The 18948-nt window shown below is 46.4% G+C and overlaps 1 protein-coding gene across 2 annotated transcripts in view; it reads right to left on the bottom strand.

Annotated features, from left to right (window-relative positions):
* LOC139276446 (alpha-1,2-mannosyltransferase ALG9-like) overlaps window positions 1-18948 on the bottom strand; it is a 308641-nt gene that overhangs the window by 277528 nt on the left and 12165 nt on the right. For both annotated transcript variants that reach the window (XM_070894450.1, XM_070894449.1), the window contains exons 4-5: window positions 15600-15803; window positions 10799-10957 (exon numbers count right to left, since the gene is read on the bottom strand). In XM_070894450.1, the coding sequence (XP_070750551.1) occupies window positions 10799-10957; window positions 15600-15803 (363 nt within the window). The remainder of the gene's footprint in view (window positions 1-10798; window positions 10958-15599; window positions 15804-18948) is intronic.

Genomic DNA, 18948 nt, shown 5'->3' with positions numbered 1-18948 from the left:
TGTGCCTAACTCCAAATCAAGTATATAAGTGTAAGAAGTGATGGCCCCAGCATTGATCCCTATGGCACCCTGGGAGTGACTTTCCCCATCCCCACCCCGACCCCGCCAGGTTAACGAAGATCCGTTTGCAACCACTCTCTGCTTTCCAAGGTTTAACCAAATTGATGTCCACTTCAGAAGCTTGCTTTTTATTCCATACTTTCCCACCTTGTGCATTAATTGTTATGCAGTATTCTCTCAAAAGGATTGCTAAAATCTAAATATATCACACCAACAGAATATCTTTTCTGAACTAGGCCTATTATTTCCTCAAACACCTCCAGTAAATTCACATAAATCCACAGTGACTCCCTCTTACCAAACCTACTGAAGTGTTTCAGGATGCCTTCTAATACTTTACATTCTAATACTTAGGGGTATATGTGTACAAATCATTGAAGGTGGCAGGGCAGGTTGAGAAAGCAGTTAAAAAAGCTTACGGGATCCTGGGCTTCATGAATAGAGGTATAGAATACAAAAGCGTGGAAATTATGATGAGCCTGTATAAAATACTGGTTCGGCCTCAACTGGAGTATTGTCCAATTCTGGGCACCGCACTTTAGGAAAAATACTTCGGTTCTGTCTTCGCGAAGGAAGGTACAAATAACCTTCCGGAAATACTAGGGGACCGAGGGTCTAATGAGAAGGAGGAACTGAAGGAAATTCTAATTAATCAGGAAATTGTGTTAGGGAAATTGATGGGATTGAAGACCGATAAATCCCCAGGACCTGATAGTCTGCATCCCAGAGTACTTAAGGAAGTGGCCCTAGAAATAGTGGATGCATTGGTGATCATTTTCCAACAATCTATCGACTCTGGATCAGTTCCTATGGATTGGAAGGTAACTAATGTAACACCACTTTTTAAGAAAGGAGGGAGAAAGAAAAAGTGGAATTATAGACTGGTTAGCCTGACAGCATTGGTGGGGAAAATGTTGGAATCAATTATTAAAGATGAAATAGCAGCGTATTTGGAAAGCAGTGACAGGATCGGTCTGAGTCAGTATGGACTTATGAAAGGGAAATCATGCTTGACAAATCTTCTAGAATTTTTTGAGGATGTAACTAGTAGAGTGGACAAGGGAGAACCAGTGGATGTGGTGTATTTGGACTTTCAAAAGGCTTTTGACAAGGTCCCACACTAGAGATTGGTGTGCAAAATTAAAGCACATGGTATTGAGGGTAATGTATTAACATGGATAGAGAACTCGTTGGCAGACAGGAAGCAGAGAGTCAGGATAAATGGGTCCTTTTCAGAATGGCAGGCAGTGACTAATGAGGTGCCGCAGGACTCGGTGCTGGGACCCCAGCTATTTATAATATACATCAATGATTTAGATGAAGGAATTGAGAGTAATATCTCCAAGTTTGCAGATGACACTAAGCTGGGTGGCAGTTTGAGCTGTGAGGAGGATGCTAAGAGGTTGCAGGGTGACTTGGACAGGTTAGGTGAGTGGGCAATTGCATGGCAGATGCAGTATATGTGGATTAATGTAAGGTGAATGATCAGCCATGATCTTATTCAATAGTGATGCAGACTCGAAGGGCCGAATGGCCTACTCCTGCACCTATTTTCTATGTTTATATGCGAAGCCTTCGAGAGGGTGCAGAAAAGATTTATGAGAATGATTTCAGGGATGAGGGACTTAGTTACGTGGGTAGACTGGAGAAGCTGGGGTTGTTCTCCTTAGACAGAGAAGGTTGAGAGGAGATTTGATAGAGGTGTTCAAAATCATGAGGGGTCTGGACAGAGTAGATAGAGAGAAACTGTTCCCATTGACAGCAGGTTCGCGAACCAGAGGACATAAATTTAAGGCGATTGGCAAAAGAACCAAAGACGACATGAGGAAAAACTTTTTTACGCAGCGACTGGTTAGGATCTGGAATGCACTGCCTGGTGGAGGCTGATTCAGTCGTGGCTTTCAAAAGGGAATTGGATAAGTACCCAAAGGAATTAATTTGCAGAGTTACAGGGAATGGGCGGAGGGAGTGGGACTAGCTGAAGTGCTCTTGCAGAGAGCTGACACAGGCTTGATGGGCCGAATGGCCTTCCGTGCTGTAACCATCTATTATTCTACCTACAATGTTAGGCTCACTGGCTTGTATTTTCTTGAGATTCCCTCATACCACTTTTCAAAGGTAGGTTGGTTGGTTTATTAACAACTTTTCAATCCTCAGATACTATTCAGGATTTCTTATAAATAGTGGTAAGGCTAACATCCCCAGCATTGAAGCACTGACCACACTCGATCAGCTTCGCTGGACAGGCCACATTGTTCGCATGCCAGACACGAGACTCCCAAAGCAAGTACTCTACTCGGAACTCCTTCACGGCAAATGAGCCAAAGGTGGGCAGCGGAAACGTTACAAGGACACCCACAAAGCCTCCCTGGTAAAGTGCAACATCACCACTGACACCTGGGAGTCCCTGGCCAAAGACTGCCCTAGGTGGAGAAAGTACATCTGGGAGGGCCGTTGAGCTCTTCAAATCTAAACGCCGCGGGCGTGAAGAAGTCAGGCGCAGGCAGCGGAAGGAGCGTGCGCCAAATGAACAAAAGCATGGTCAGAGAGGTAGGCTTTAAGCAACATCTTAAAGGAGGAAAGAGAGGTAGAGAGGCGGCGAGGTTTAGGGAGGGAATTCCAGAGCTTAGGACCACCAATGGTTGAGCGATTTAAAATCGGGGCTGTTCAACAGGCCTTCGATTCTCTTCGCTCCTCCATTCAATAAGATCATGGCTGATCTTTCATCTCAACTCCACCATCCCACACTATCTCCATATTCCTTGATTCCCTTAACCTTCAAAAATCTATCGATCTCTGTCTTGAAAATACTCAATGGCTGAACATCTTCAGCTCTCTGGGGTAGAGAGTTCATGGAGGAGAGTATAAACAGCCTCCCCAGGACAGAAGCTGAATTTTGGGGGAAAGGCAGGGCATAGAAAGTACTAAAAGGAATAGAAATTTAAGATAATGTGGTCACTGGTTGGCTGAGAAGCCGAAAGGAAGACCCTTTCCACCGCCGAATGTCTGTCCCACCTGTGACAGGGTCTGTGGCTCTCGCATTGGACTATTCAGCCACCAAAGGACTCACTTTGGGAGTGGAAGCAAGTCTTCCTCGATTCCGAGGGACTGCCTATGATGATGATGGTAAGGTCGAGACCAATTTCACTAACCACTTCTTTAAGTACTCTTGTACGAGGTCCACCTGGGCCAATTGGATTGTCTTCCTTTCGGCTTCTCAGCCAACCAGTGACCACATTATCTTAAATTTCTATTCCTTTTAGTACTTTCTATGCCCTGCCTTTCCCCCAAAATTCAGCTTCTGTCCTGGGGAGGCTGTTTATACTCTCCTCCATGAACTCTCTACCTCAGAGAGCTGAAGATGTTCAGCCATTGAGTATTTTCAAGACAGAGATCGATAGATTTTTGAAGGTTAAGGGAATCAAGGAATATGGAGATAGTGTGGGATGGTGGAGTTGAGATGAAAGATCAGCCATGATCTTATTGAATGGAGGAGCGAAGAGAATCGAAGGCCTGTTGAACAGCCCCGATTTTAAATCGCTCAACCATTGGTGGTCCTAAGCTCTGGAATTCCCTCCCTAAACCTCGCCGCCTCTCTACTTCTCTTTCCTCCTTTAAGATGTTGCTTAAAGCCTACCTCTCTGACCATGCTTTTGTTCATTTGGCCTAATTTCTCCTATATGGCTTGGTGTCAAATGTTTTTGTCTTATAATACTCCTGTGAAGCACCTTAGGACGTTTTATTACGTTAAAGGTGCTATATAAATACAAGTTGTTGTTGTAAAGCACACTGGGACATTTTACTATGTTAAAGGTGCTATACAGATATAAGTTGTTGAAGGGCCGAATGGCATACTTCTGCTCCTATTTCTTATATTCCTATAACACAACTCTCTGACACTGTATGCCTATGTACTCCTAAATTAATGATCACACTCAGATCGCGAGACAATTATGGATGTAGATATCCTGCAGCACGTATGCTGCATAAATCACTAGCCTTGCTCCTGGTCCAGTCATAGTCTATAGTCCTATTCTATGCTACTCTCGACTTCATTATTTAGATGTAATTATCAATACCTGCCTAGCTTTGCAGACTCAAGCCCACTCTGTCTCATGCCTGAACACTGGTTGTGTCCAAACTGGTTTCCTTACCTTCTCTCCTCAAAAGAAAATAGCCCAGTCAGCATCTTATTTAATTGGCCTCGTAGACCAGGAATGTCTGGCTGTTCAAGTGAACATTAAAGCTGTACAGTGAAGATGTTAGGGTTGGTATTCTGAATGAGAGAAAATCAGCCCAAGGGCGTCCCTTGACTGATATTGCAGTGCAACAATTGTCAGAGTGCCATCTTTTGGTTGAGACGTTAAACCGAGGTCCCACTTGTCTGTTCTAATGATTCGGCTGGATTCTAACAATCCTGTTGCACTATTCAAAGAGCCAGGAATTCTCCTGCTGTCTAGACTAACTATCCTCTCTCAGCCAACGTCGCCATGAACAGATTATTTAATTAGTCATCTCATTGCTGATTTGCGCAATCAGCTGCTGTATTTTCAGACACATCAAAAGTCACTGCACCTGAAAGCAGTTCATTGTTCGTGAAGTGTTTTGATACATTGAGAGACAAGATAATCATAGATTTTTACGGCACAGAAGGAGGCCATTCAGCCCATTGTCTGTGTGCCGGCCGTCAAAGAGCTATCCCAGCCTAATCTCACTTTCCAGCTCTAGGTCCGTAGCACTGTAGGCTGCGACTCTTTAAGTGCATATCCAAGTACTTTTTAAATGTGATGAGGGTTTCTGCCTCTACCACCCTTTCAGGCAGTGAGTTCCAGACCCCCATCACCTTCTGGGTGAAAATAATTCTCCTCAACTCCCCTCTAATCCTACCAATTACTTTAAATCTATGCCTACTCGTTATTGACCTCTCTGCTAAGAGAAATTGGTCCTTCCTATCCACTCTATCTAAGCCCCTCATAATTTTATACACCTCAAGTCATCCTTTAGCCTCCTCTGTTCCAAAGACAACCCCAGCCTATCCAATCTTTCCTCAGAGCTAAAATTCTCCAGTCCTGGCAACATCCTTGTAAATCTCCTCTGTACCCTCTCCAGTGGAATCACGTCTTTCCTGTAATGTGGTGACCAGAACTGCACGCAGTACTCTAGCTGTGGCTTTACCAGTGTTTTATACAATTGAAGCATAACCTCTATGCTCTTATATTCTATGCTTCGGCTAATAACAAGATGCTCTATCGATGCAAGTCTTTCTTTCATCTGAACCTATCTTGTGATCTATGATGCAGTAAGTAGGAACAAGCTAGCAATAGACAAGCTTACAGCACAGAAGGTGGCCATTCAGCCAGTGTCTCTGCACCCCTTTACTGGAGCAATCCAAAACTAATCCCATTGCCCTGCATCCTGCTCCGCTTCAAATGTTTATCTACTCTTTCCTTAAAATATGCAATGACCATTGCTTCAACTGGTCCATAAGGCAAAATTCCTGGATGAGAGGGCTGTCTTATGATGAGAAATTGTGTAGTTTAGAAGAATGAGAGGTGATCTCATTGAAACATACAAGATTCTGAAGGGGATTTGACAGGGTAGATGCTGACAGGATGTTTCCCCCGGGCTGGAGAGTCTAGAATGAGGGGGCAGTCTCAGAATAAGGGGTCGGCCATTTAAGACAGAGATGAGGAATTTCTTCACTCAGAGGGTGGTGAATCTTTGAAATTCTCTACCCCAGAGGGCTATGGATGCTGAGTCTCAGAATATATTCAAGGCTGAGATAGATAGATTTTTGAAATCATGGAGAATCAAGGAATATGGAGATCGGGCGGGAAAGTGGAGTTGAGGTCGATGATGAGCCATGATCTTATTGAATGGCGGAGCAGGCTCGAGGGGCCGAATGGCCTACTCCTGCTCCTATTTCTTATGTTCTTAAGTTTCAACAGCTCTGCGTAAAATAAATCTGACCTAACCTCTTTCGTCACTGTACCAGCCATTTGCTGCATGTACAGTATTAATTTTATGCATAAAATGCACTTAAAATGTTTCAAATTCCCTTTTCAAGAAAGTCTTTTTGTGCTGCTTTATTTTGCAATAGACCCCTCTGCTCTTTGGCCACAGCCCTAAAACAGAAATCAAATTCTAGAAGATAATAATATGACTCAGTTAATAAGCGAGGTACTTGCTTGTACAGGAAAGAATAATTCCCCCACACTGCCGTGCTGTCAATAGGAATTGTGTGAGGTTTTTAATCTAATGTTCACTGTGAAAAACATTCAGCGGTACAATTATAGGTTTGTCCCTCCAAATTTGGGGTGCATCTGGAGAGCATTTTGAATTACTTAACACCGAGGTGAAATATTGTTGGTCACAGGTTCATCACTGGAGACGATCATAGCGAGAGAAGCCCGAGGAGATGGATTAAGACCATTGAACAAGAAGCATATCGCAACCATTGACTTTTATTTTCTCAAGTGCAATTTTTTTCCTGAAGCATATTGGTATCACTAGCTAAGTATGTGCACTGGCAATCCTGCACTGCAAGAGGTAAAAAAATAAATGTTTCTAATGTCCTTTAGGGAAGGAAATCTGCTGCCCTTACCCGGTCTGGCCTATATGTGACTCCAGACCCACAGCAATGTGGTTGACTCTTAACTGCCCTCTGAAATGGTCTAGTGAGCTACTCAGTTGTATTCAAGTGGCGGCTCACCATCTTCTCGAGGGCAATTAGAGATGGGCAATAAATGCCGGTCTTGTCAGCGATGCCCACAACCCCAAGGAATGAATAAATAAATAAGTCCAAGGCTTTTTGTTATCTTAGAGTTACTTGAAAACTTTGCTGGAGTTCGTCTCGGAAATGCAGTTGCATTTGCAATGCCTGCTGATAGGACAGCGCCTTGTCACATGACTGGTACGTCAGCCTGTAACAGTAGCTCGTACGTTTGGTTTGAGCGTGCCAGAAACTGTCGACCAGCTTCATGGCTCTCACCGACTCCCTGCTGACTCGCCTAACCACCGCATGCAGCTCCAACTCGTCCAGTTTCCCGTCAGCATCAACCCAGAAGCTGACATCGTGCGTGTAGGAGGGCGGGTGGAGTGAGAAGCCACTAAAAGGCCTCAGCTCTGCTGCGCTGATCTGGCTTCGGAAGCGTTCGTCGAATGACCACAGCATCCTCCAGTCATTTATATGATGCAACGCCATAGACAGCAGGTCAAGGTTGATGGAGGTGACACAGGCACTTAGCTCACCGCCGGTCTGTTTAGAAGGAATGAGAACCAATTTTCCAACAGCCGGATTGGTAAAGTCTGGCTGTTCCACGTCTCGAAAACAAACATTCCAACTTTTTCCACTGGCCTCCTCTTGAAATGTGACCGATCTTAAGCTCGTGTCCATCTGGTGGACTTGAGAGGCGGTGGTGCTCGACGCTGACTTTATGAGGAACGAAATGGCACTCTCCACACAGCGCATAAACAGAGGGAAAAAATCTGGTTGTCTTTGATCACTGAAAGCGCCGACCAGAACCATCTGGTGGGACACTGGCATAGCTCGCGGTGTAATTGGGCACTTGCTGAAAACTGTGCCGCTCAGCACATAGATTACTTCAGCTCTGAAGTCCGGCCTTTGCAGAACGTCGCACACCGATCCGACCAGAGTCGGCCGGAGATAGCACCTCCTGCCACCCTCGCTCACGTCGGGGACCCTGGCCTCTTTCAAAAGAAAGCCGTCCCCATTCTCGCTCCCCAGGCTCAGATCAGACATTGGCGCTGACAGATCGCAGCGGCGAGGCTCGGCTGTCTGTGGGCACTCACCGCCTCTCGATTCATCCTCTCCACAGCCGGAGCATCTCACCCAATAAAGCTCAGCCTGACAGCCCTCAGATCCTCCACGGGTGTCCTCCGCCTTCCACAGCAAAGGAAGGTTGTTCTCCAGTTCCTGCACAGCCACTGTGGCTGCAATCTGCTTTCTCAGCAACTCTTTAATGATATTTGCGGGATGGTTTGAACCTTTCTGAAGAAAATTCCTGCAAAGATTTTTTTTAAAAAAACTCCGTTAGAACACAACTGTCAAAGGCCAATATTTCTCCAAGGTTCTCGAACAAGGCGGGTGGGAGGAGGACGGTCTGGCCGAGAACGAGAGGCACCGATGCAGCCTCGCGTGGCCAGAGGAAGTACATTATGGGACAGTCATCAAACAATGGACTCTGGACTTATTAGAGCTGGTTCTGGTGGATAGTAACCGATTACTTAAAAAAAAATGTTCCTGGGTTGTGGGCGTCGCTGGCAAGGCCTGCATTTATTGCCCGTCCCTCATTGCCCTCGAGAAGGTGGTGGTGACAACTGAGTGGCTTGTTCGGCCATTTCAGAGGGCAGTAAAGAGTCAACCACATTGCTGTGGGTCTGGAGTCACATATAGGCCAGACCAGGTAAGGACGGCAGATTTCCTTCCTTCAAGGACATTAGTGAGCCCGATGGGTTTTTACGACAATCCGGTAGTTGACTGGTCGCCATTACTGACACGAGCTCTTTTATTCCAGATTTATTTAATTAATGGAATTTAAATTCCCCAGCTGCCGTGGTTTGAACTCACGTCTCCGAATTATTCATCCAGGTCTCTGGATTACTTGTCCAGTAACGTAATCACTATGCTACCGTACCTTTGCTGCATCAGCAGCTCCGATCGGTCATACCCATTTCTAGAAATCAGCGGGGATTCAAAAAAAATCTAATGCTGAGCTGAGGTCGCCCCATAAGCCACCTTCTCTGGCTACATGAGGCTGCATCAGTTAAAGTGAAAGATATTTCTGTGGCATCTCCTCACTACTGCATGAAAGTAGAGACCCTTGAAGCAATCGTCAGTTTGAGGTACACAATCCCTACATGACTGAAGGCAAGGTGAGAATTTTGTACTTCTCTCAATCTCCCCCTCAACCCCCCCCCCCCCACCCCACACTCCACCACCATAACTGCCCAGATTTTGAAGCCGATAGGATTGAACTCTTCTTGGGGCCTACAAAATAATCTCTCTTAGAAAAAGGAGGGAGATCTTACTGCAGTTGTACAGGGCCTTGGTGAGATCACACCTTGAATATTGTGTACAGTTTTGGGCTCCTAATCTGAGGAAGGACATTCTTTCTATTGAGGGAGTGCAGCGAAGGTTCACCGGAACGGCAGGACTGACATATGAAGAAAGACTGGATCGACTAGGCTTATATTCACTGGAATTTAGAATGAGAGGGAATCTCATAGAAACATATAAAATTCTGATGGGATTGGACAGGTTAGATGCAGGAAGAATGTTCCCGATGTTGGGGAAGTCCAGAACCAGGGGTCACAGTCTAAGGGTAAGGGGTAAGCCAGTTAGGACCGAGATGAGGAGAAACTTCTTCACCCAGAGAATTGTGAGCCTGTGGAATTCTCTACCACAGAAAGTTGTTGGGGCCAGTTCGTTAGATATATTCAAAAGGTAGTTAGATGTGGCCCTCACGGCTAAAGGGATCAAGGGGTATGGAGAGAAAGCGGGAATGGGGTACTGATTGCAAAAATGATCAGCCATGATCATATTGAATGGTGGTGCAGGCTCGAAGGGCCGAATGGCCGACTCCTGCACCTATTTTCTATGTTTCTCTATGAATGGGACACGAAATACTGAAGAGAGGGGCTTGGCCAAAAAAATGTGAACACCTCTGCTCTAGTTTTACATTTTCTGCAATTTATTAAATAGTTCATTTTATGTACTGTATACAATAGGATCCCCTTTGTCCAACTTTGTTAATTGGTTCACTCACAAAGGCCATAGGTTAGGCGAGAGTCTGATGCATTGAAATGCTACCCGGTCTGCTCTCTCAGGTGGATGCAACAGATTGCATGACACTATTCTACGAAGAGCAGGGGAATTCTGCCCGGTGTCCTGGCCAATATTTATCCCTCAACCAACATCACTAATACCAATTATCTAATCATTATCTCATTGCTGTTTGTTGGACCTTGCTGTGCGAAATTAGTTCACACATTTCCTACATTACAACATTGACTACACTTCAAAAGGTACATCATTGGCTGTAAAGCAGTTTGGGGCGTCCTGAGGTTGTGAAAGGCGCTATATAAATGCATCTCTCTTTCTTTGAATTAAGCAACATTCACTGTCCAGGCTCACAGGTAACAAATGTCTCTTTGAGTAAGCTACCTCCTGTTCGAGCCAGCAAGGCTGCTGCCCTCAGCAAGAAAACTGGAAGAGGTTGGGAGATTTCTGATCGTAGTCAGGCCTTTTGGGAGAGGCACCAATAGATAATTGCCATCTGAACAACATTCAATGGAAAATCATGAATAGCTGTCAAGTTTAATGATAATTCTTAGCTACAATTTAATGTTTAAAAAGGGGCACTAATGGTAAAAATACATCAAAGAGGTGAAAAAAATAGAGAATGACGCTATATAAATGCAAGTCTTTTTTAAAAATTCGTTAAACATTTTAGACTAATGTGGACTAAATAGTTTGATGCTTGGGTCAAAAGTTTTCACCTGACTGCAAACGGGGATAATTCCAGCCTTGTGGGAGAATTTGCTCTCTGTGCTATTTTAATGGCAAAGTTAACCCAATAATGCACAACTCGATTTCACACCAACGTTATTTTCCTTCGGTCTGGATATGTCGCGGTCTCAGTAAATATATTAAATAAACACATTAAGCAGCATCTCGAATTCTGCATTTTTGCAGCGTGCATTTCTTTGGCTTGACCTGTTTATCTTTTCAACAAGTTCCTCGGGGACCTGGAAGGAACAACGCTCACTCCCAATCATGGTTTCCATAACAACTGGCTTCATCTTGCTGAAGGGCAAACTTCGAGTGAACACGTGGGTTAGAGCTCGATCAACATGGAAGGGCTTATCTTGACTCCTGAAAGAAAAATTCAAAAAGATGCCATTTAACACGTTTTACAAGGGAGGGAATGTAATCAATACTGTGAAAGCAATTTGAGAAATCTGCTCCTCATGACTGCACATGGATACATAAAACAACAGTTTTAGTTTCAAAGTCAACATTCTCCGTGTGACAGGAAGGTGTTGAGATGTGTACATGAGAACTTGTCCACATAATCAAGGCTGATTCTCGAATACAGTGCAGAGGGAGTGCAGCATTGCTGAATGAGATGTTAAGCCAATGCCTGGTTTTGGGGGATGTTAAAAAAAAAAACAGGTTGTCCTGCTTAAAAATCATCCTATCAAAAAATAGATCAACGGGTCATTCATCTTATTGCTTTGCCACATCCAGGATAGCTGCTCCGTTTGTCTACAAAAACTACACTGACTGTACTTCCAAAAAGTAAAGAAAGACTTGCATTTATATAGCACCTTTCACGACCTCAGGACATCCCAAAAGCACTTTACAGCCAATGAAGTACTTTAAGTTGCTCCTTAAAACCTATCGCTTTGCCCAAGATTTTGGTCACCTGCCCTAATATCTCTCTAAATTCTGCCCATTAATGTTCCAGTGAAGGTGCTATATAAATGCAAGTTGTTGATGTTGTATGTGGGGGGAGGTATGTGCCACAGTGCAGGCAGAGATTAAGTGACCCCCCCACTCCCGACCCAAAAGGTAAAAAAGACTTGCATTTCGATAGCACCTTTCACAACCACCCGACAGCCCAAAGCACTTTACAGACAATGAAGAATTCTTTTGGAGTGTAGTCACTGTTGTAATGTAGGGAAATGTGGCAGCCAATTTGCACACAGCAAGCTCCCACAGACAGCAATGTCATAATGACCAGATTAGTGACGTTGATTGAGGAATAAATATTGGCAAGGGAATCAGGGAGAAATCCACTGCACTTCTTCGAATTACTGCCGTGGGATCTTTTACGTCCCCTTGAGAGAGCAGACGGGGCCTCGATAAAACGTCTCATCTGAAAGAAGGCAACTCCGACAGAGCAGCACTCCCTCAGCACTGCACTGGAGTGTTAGCCTAGATTTGTGTGCTCAAGTCCGTGGAGTGGGACTGGGGGCGAGAGAGAGAGAGAGAGAGAGAGAGAGCGAGAGAGAGAGAGAGACTGGGGGGCGAGGGAGAGAGAGAGAGAGACCGGGGGCGAGGGAGAGAGGGAGCGAGACCGGGGGCGAGACCGGGGGCGAGAGAGGGAGCGAGACTGGGGGCGAGAGAGGGAGCGAGACTGGGGGGCGAGAGAGGGAGCGAGACTGGGGGGCGAGACTGGGGCCGAGAGAGAGAGGGAGAGAGACTGGGGGCCGAGAGAGGGAGAGAGACTGGGGGCCGAGAGAGGGAGAGAGACTGGGGGCCGAGAGAGGGAGAGAGACTGGGGGCCGAGAGAGGGAGGGAGACTGGGGGCCGAGAGAGGGAGAGAGACTGGGGGCCGAGAGAGGGAGAGAGACTGGGGGCCGAGAGAGGGAGAGACTGGGGGCCGAGAGAGGGAGGGAGACTGGGGGCGAGAGAGGGAGAGAGTCTGGGGGCGAGAGAGGGAGAGAGTCTGGGGGCGAGAGAGGGAGAGAGACTGGGGGCGAGAGAGGGAGAGAGACTTGGGGGCGAGAGAGGGAGAGAGACTGGGGGCGAGAGAGGGAGAGAGACTGGGGGCGAGAGAGGGAGAGAGACTGGGGGCGAGAGAGGGAGAGAGACTGGGGGCGAGAGAGGGAGAAAGACTGGGGGCGAGAGAGGGAGAGAGACTGGGGGCGAGAGAGGGAGAGAGACTGGAGGCGAGAGAGGGAGAGAGACTGGGGGCGAGAGAGGGAGAGAGACTGGGGGCGAGAGAGGGAGAGAGACTGGGGGCGAGAGAGGGAGAGAGACTGGGGGCGAGAGAGGGAGAGAGACTGGAGGCGAGAGAGGGAGAGAGACTGGGGGCGAGAGAGGGAGAGAGACTGGGGGCGAGAGAGGGAGAGAGACTGGGGGCGAGAGAGGGAGAGAGACTGGGGGCGAGAGAGGGAGAGAGACTGGGGGCGAGAGAGGGAGAGAGACTGGGGGCGAGAGAGGGGGAGAGACTGGGGGCGAGAGAGGGGGAGAGACTGGGGACGAGAGAGGGAGAGAGATTGGGGGCGAGAGAGGGAGAGACTGGGGGCGAGAGAGGGAGAGAGACTGGGGGCGAGAGAGAGAGAGAGACTGGGGGCGAGAGAGGGAGAGAGAGACTGGGGGCGAGAGTGAGAGAGAGTGGGGCCGGGGGGGAGAAAGAGAGTGAGAGAGACTGGGGAGAGTGAGCGAGACATGGGGGTGGCGGGAGGGGAAGAATGAGAGAGATTGGGGGGAGAGGGGCAGAGTGAGAGAGTGAGAGAGATTAGGGGGGACAGTGAGAGAGACTGGGGGAAGGGGAGTAGAGCGAGCGAGAGAGAGACTGTGGGGAGAGCGAGAGAGAGAAAGACTGTGGGGAGGAGCAAGAGAGAGAAAGACTGTGGGGAGGAGCAAGAGAGAGAGACTGGGGGAAGAGAGAGAGAGAGAGAGAGACTGGAGGGGGGGAGCGGGAGAGCGACTGGGGGCGGGAGAGAGAGAGGGAACTCGGGGAAGACGGATCACGTTCCTCCAATCTCCTACAAGGAACATCGTTGGAGTGGATGATAACCAAAACTCACAACACCAGCGGATTGGAAAGCAGCTCTGTTTAAAAATGGGGGCAGACAAAAGGCAGTTAACTATAGGCCGGTTAGTTTAACATCTGTAGTGGGGAAAATGCTTGAATCTATCATTAAGGAAGAAATAGCGGGACATCTCGATCGGAATAGTGCAATCATGCAGACGCAAGATGGATTCATGAAGGGGAAATAATGTTTGACTAATTTACTGGAATTCTTTGTGGATGTAATGAGCATGGTGGATTGAGGTGTGCCGATGGATGTGGTGTATTTGGATTTCCAAAAGGCATTCGATAAGGTGCCACACAAAAGGTTACTGCAGAAGATAAAGGTACGCGGAGTCAGAGGAAAAGTATTAGCATGGATAGAGAATTGGCTGGCGAACAGAAAGCAGAGAGTCGGGATAAATGGGTCCTTTTCGGGTTGGAAATCGGTGGTTAGTGGTGTGCCACAGGGATCGATGCTGGGACCACAACTGTTTACAATATACATAGATGACCCGGAAGAGGGGACAGAGTGTAGTGTAACAAAATTTGCAGATGACACAAAGATTAGTGGGAAAGCGGGTTGTGTAGAGGACACAGAGAGGCTGCAAAGAGAATTAGATAGGTTAAGCGAATGGGCTAAGGTTTGGCAGATGGAATACAATGTCGGAAAATGTGAGGTCATCCACCTTGGAAAAAAAAACAGTAAATGGGAATATTATTTGAATGGAGAGAAATTACAACATGCTGCGGTGCAGAGAGACCTGGGGGTCCTTGTGCATGAATCCCAAAAAGTTAGTTTGCAGGTGCAGCAGGTAATCAGGAAGGCGAATAGAATGTTGGCCTTCATTGCGAGAGGGATGGAGTACAAAAGCAGGGAGGTCCTGCTGCAACTGTACAGGGTATTGGTGAGGCCGCACCTGGAGTACTGTGTGCAGTTTTGGTCACCTTACTTAAGGAAGGATATACTAGCTTTGGAGGGGGTACAGAGACGATTCACGAGGCTGATTCCGGAGATGAGGGGGTTACCTTATGATGTTAGATTGAGTAGACTGGGTCTTTACTCGGAGTTCAGAAGGATGAGGGATGATATTATAGAAACATTTAAATCATGAAAGGGATAGACAAGATAGAGGCAGAGAAGTTGTTTCCACTGGTCGGGGAGACTAGAACTAGGGGGGCACAGCCTCAAAATACAGGGGAGCCAATTTAAAACCGAGTTGAGAAGGAATTTCTTCTCCGAGGGTTGTGAATCTGTGGAATTCTCTGCCCAAGGAAGCAGTTGAGGCTAGCTCATTGAATGTATTCAAGTCACAGATAGATAGATTTTTAACCAATAAGGGAATTAAGGGTTATGGGGAGCGGGCGGGTAAGTGGAGCCGAGTCCATGGCCAGATCAGCCATGATCTTGTTGAATGGCGGAGCAGGCTCGAGGGGCTAGATGGCCTACTCCTGTTCCTAATTCTTATGTTCTTATGTTCTTATGACACTCACTATTCACTTCATACCCAATAAACCTGTTAACAATCCGTAAACAATGCCTGTCCCACCTATGGTGGGGTGGGGTGGGGAGGGGAAAGGATGCACTTGCGCTGGGGTAAGGCACTTTGGCTGGCCCTTGCTGTCTTCTGGGGAGCTCTGTCCTCTGTCGTTTCAGGAAGTCAAAGTGGATCAAGTTACAATTTGCAAAGTCAGTGAGACCTTGGGATGGGCGGATCCAGTGATACATTCCTGTGAAATTTCAGGGTGTGGCTTATCCCCCAAGGGGACCAATCATAGACAAGGGTGGAGCATGGTGGCCATTTTTGCAGTACAAATAAACACGTCCATATTAAAATGGCTGGAACATTTGCTCAAGGTGCCTGCTGCAGCACCTGTACTTCACTTTGCAGATATTATAATGAGGAATAAGGAAACCATGTTCACACACAGCCACATGCAAAAGACATTGGGCACTAAATGTAGCCATGCATGAGCCTGCGAATCACCTACCTATACCCTGTGCTGGTGTAGCCAGAATAATGGGCGCAATCAAAAGGCCGCACTTTACTCAAAATGAACCCCGCTCCTGCAGCCATGGCAACTATTTGCCAGCTGTTGTGCCATTCGCGTGTTGGTTGATCAGCAGTGGTCCCTCCCTGGCCCCTGCACAGGGTAACTTCAACATCACCCTTCACAGTCAGAATATCTGCGCAACTAAAAGAAAAAAGACAATAATGTCATTACTGCTGTCAGCAAAGCAAGTAACATTCAACCGCAGACAGTGAAGAGACGCAAAAGGTTACATTAAACGCACACGAGTTACTTTATTTAAATTCGGAGACCGAGGTGAAGGGCCGAGGCCCAAAGTAGAGTACAGCGGCAAAGTTGAACAGCAAATCAGTGATTTGGTGATGTGAAGCTTAGATTTTAAAAGCCTGAAGATTTATTTATTTCTGGGATGAGGGTGTCGCATTTATTGCCCACCCTAATTGCCCTCGAGTAGTTGGTGGCAAGTCACCTTCTTTAATACAGTGGAGTTTCACAGGGCAGTTAAGAATCAATCATTGCTGTGGATCAAGAGTCAGATGGATGAAGGATTTCCTTCCCTAAAGGACATTAGTGAACCAGATGGGTTTTTACGACAGTCACCATTACTGATAGTAGCTCTTTATTTATTTAATTGAATTTAAATTCTGCAGCTGCCGTGGTGGGATTTGAACTCATGTCTCTGGATCATTAGTCAAGGCCGCAGGATTACTCGTCCAGTAATGTACCCACTTATGCTACCGTACTCCTAAGTGGAGGACGAGCATCCGGGAGGGCGCTGAGCTCCTCGAGTCTCGTCGCCGAGAGCATGCAGAAAACAACGCAGGCAGCGGAAGGAGCGTGCGGCAAACCAGTCCCCACCCACCCCTCTCCTTCAACCACTGTCTGTCCCACCTGCGACAGCGACTGTAATTCCCATATTGGACTGTACAGTCACCTGAGAACTCACTTTTAGAGTGGAAGCAAGTCTTCCTCGATTTCGAGGGACTGCCTATGATGATGATGACTCTGTCATAGAAGGATGCCGGCGATCTTCCATCTGGATGCCCATTTCAGCTAACTAGCAGGCTATTATTGAGGCCCAAGTGCTAAAGAGGAAATTAACGCAATAGTAAGAAAGGACATTAGCCTGGATGATGTGGAATCTGTATGGGTAGAGCTGCGGAATACCAAAGGGCAGAAAATGCTCGTGGGAGTTGTGTACAGATCATCAAACAGTAGTAGTGAGGTTGGGGATGGCATCAAACAAGAAATTAGGGATGCGTGCAATAAAGCTACAGTAGTTATCATGGGCGACTTTAATCTACATATTGATTGGTAGCAATATGGTGGAGGAGGATTTCCTGGAGTGTATTAGGGATGGCTTTCTAGACCAATATGTCGAGGAACCAACTAGAGAGCTGGCCATCCTCGACTGGGTGTTGTGTAATGAGAGAGGACTAATTAGCAATCTTGTTGTGCGAGGCCCCCTGGGGAAGAGTGACCATAATATGGTAGAATTCTTTATTAAATTGGAGAATGACAGTGTTAATTCAGAGACTAGGGTCCTGAACTTAAGGAAAGGTAACTTCGATGGTATGAGACGTGAATTGGCTAGGATAGACTGGCAAATTATACTTAAAGGGTTGACAGTGGATAGGCAATGGCAAACATTTATAGATTACATGGATGAACTTCAACAATTGTACATCCCTGTCTGGAGTAAAAATAAAAAGGGAAAGGTAGCTCAACCATGGCTAACAAGGGAAATTAGGGATAGTGTTAAATCCAAGGAAGAGGCATATAAATTGGCTAGAAAAAGCAGCAAACCTGAGGACTGGGAAAAATTTAGAATTCAGCAGAGGAGAACAAAGGGTCTAATTAATAGGGGGAAAATAAAGTATGAGAGGAAGCTTGAGGGAATATAAAAACTGACTGCAAAAGCTTCTATAGATATGTGAAGAGAAAAAGATTAGTGAAGACCAACATAGGTCCTTTGCAGTCAGAATCAGGTGAATTTATAATGGGGAACAAAGAAATGGCAGACCAATTGAACAAATACTTTGGGTCTGTCTTCACTAAGGAAGACATAAATGACCTTCCGGAAATACTAGGGGTTCGAGGGTCTAGCGAAAAGGAGGAACTAAAGGAAATCCTTATTAGTCAGGAAATTGTGTTACAGAAATTGATGGGATTGAAGGCCAATAAATCCCCATGGCCTGATTGGCTGCATCCCAGAGTACTTAAGGAAGTGGCCTTAGAAATAGTGGATGCTTTGGTGATCATTTTCCAACATTCTATTGACTGTGGATCAGTTCCTATGGACTGGAGGGTAGCTAATGTAACACCACTTTTTTTAAAAAGGAGGGAGAGAGAAAACAGGGAATTATAGACCGGTTAGCCTGACATCAGTGGTGGGGAAAATGTTGGAATCAATTATTAAAGATGAAATAGCAGCGCATTTGGAAAGCAGTGACAGGATCGGTCCAAGTCAGCATGGATTTGTGAAAGGGAAATCATGCTTGACAAATCTTCTAGAATTCTTTGAGAGTAGACAAGGGAGAACCAGTGGATGTGGTGTATTTGGACTTTCAAAAGGTTTCTGACAAGGTCCCACAAGGTGCAAAATTAAAGCACATGGTATTGAGGGTAATGTATTGACTTGGATAGAGAACTAGTTGGCAGACAGGAAGCAGAGAGTCGGAATAAACGGGTCCTTTTCAGAATGGCAGGCAGTGACCAGTGGGGTCCCGCAGGGCTCAGTGCTGGGACCCCAGCTATTTACAATATACATTAATGATTTAGATGAAGGAATTGAATGTAATATCTCCAAGTTTGCAGATGACACTAAAGCTGGGTGAGGTGTGAGCTGTGAGGAGGATGCTAAGTGGCTGCAGGGTGACTTGGACAGGTTAGGTGAGTGGGCAAATGCATGGCAAATGCAGTATAATGTGGATAAATGTGAGGTTATCCACTTTGGTGGCAAAAACAGGAAGACAGAATATTATCTGAATGGTGACAGATTAGGAAAAGGGTGGTGCAATGAGACCTGGGTGTCATGGTACATCAGTCATTGAAAGATGGCATGCATGTACAGCAGGCGGTGAAGAAGGCAAATGGCATGTTGGCCTTCATAGCAAGAAGATTTGAGTATAGGAGCAGGGAGGTCTTACTGCACTTGTACAGGGCCTTGGTGAGGCCACACTGGAATATTGTGTTCAGTTTTGGTCTCCAATCTGAGGAAGGACGTTCTTGCTATTGAGGACGTACAGCGAAGGTTCACCAGATTGATTCCCGGGATGGCAGGACTGACATATGAGGAGAGACTGGATCA

The sequence above is a fragment of the Pristiophorus japonicus genome, chromosome 11 (genome assembly GCF_044704955.1).
Source record: "Pristiophorus japonicus isolate sPriJap1 chromosome 11, sPriJap1.hap1, whole genome shotgun sequence".
NCBI lineage: Eukaryota > Metazoa > Chordata > Chondrichthyes > Pristiophoridae > Pristiophorus > Pristiophorus japonicus.
This window is presented reverse-complemented; position numbering and strand designations above follow the sequence as displayed.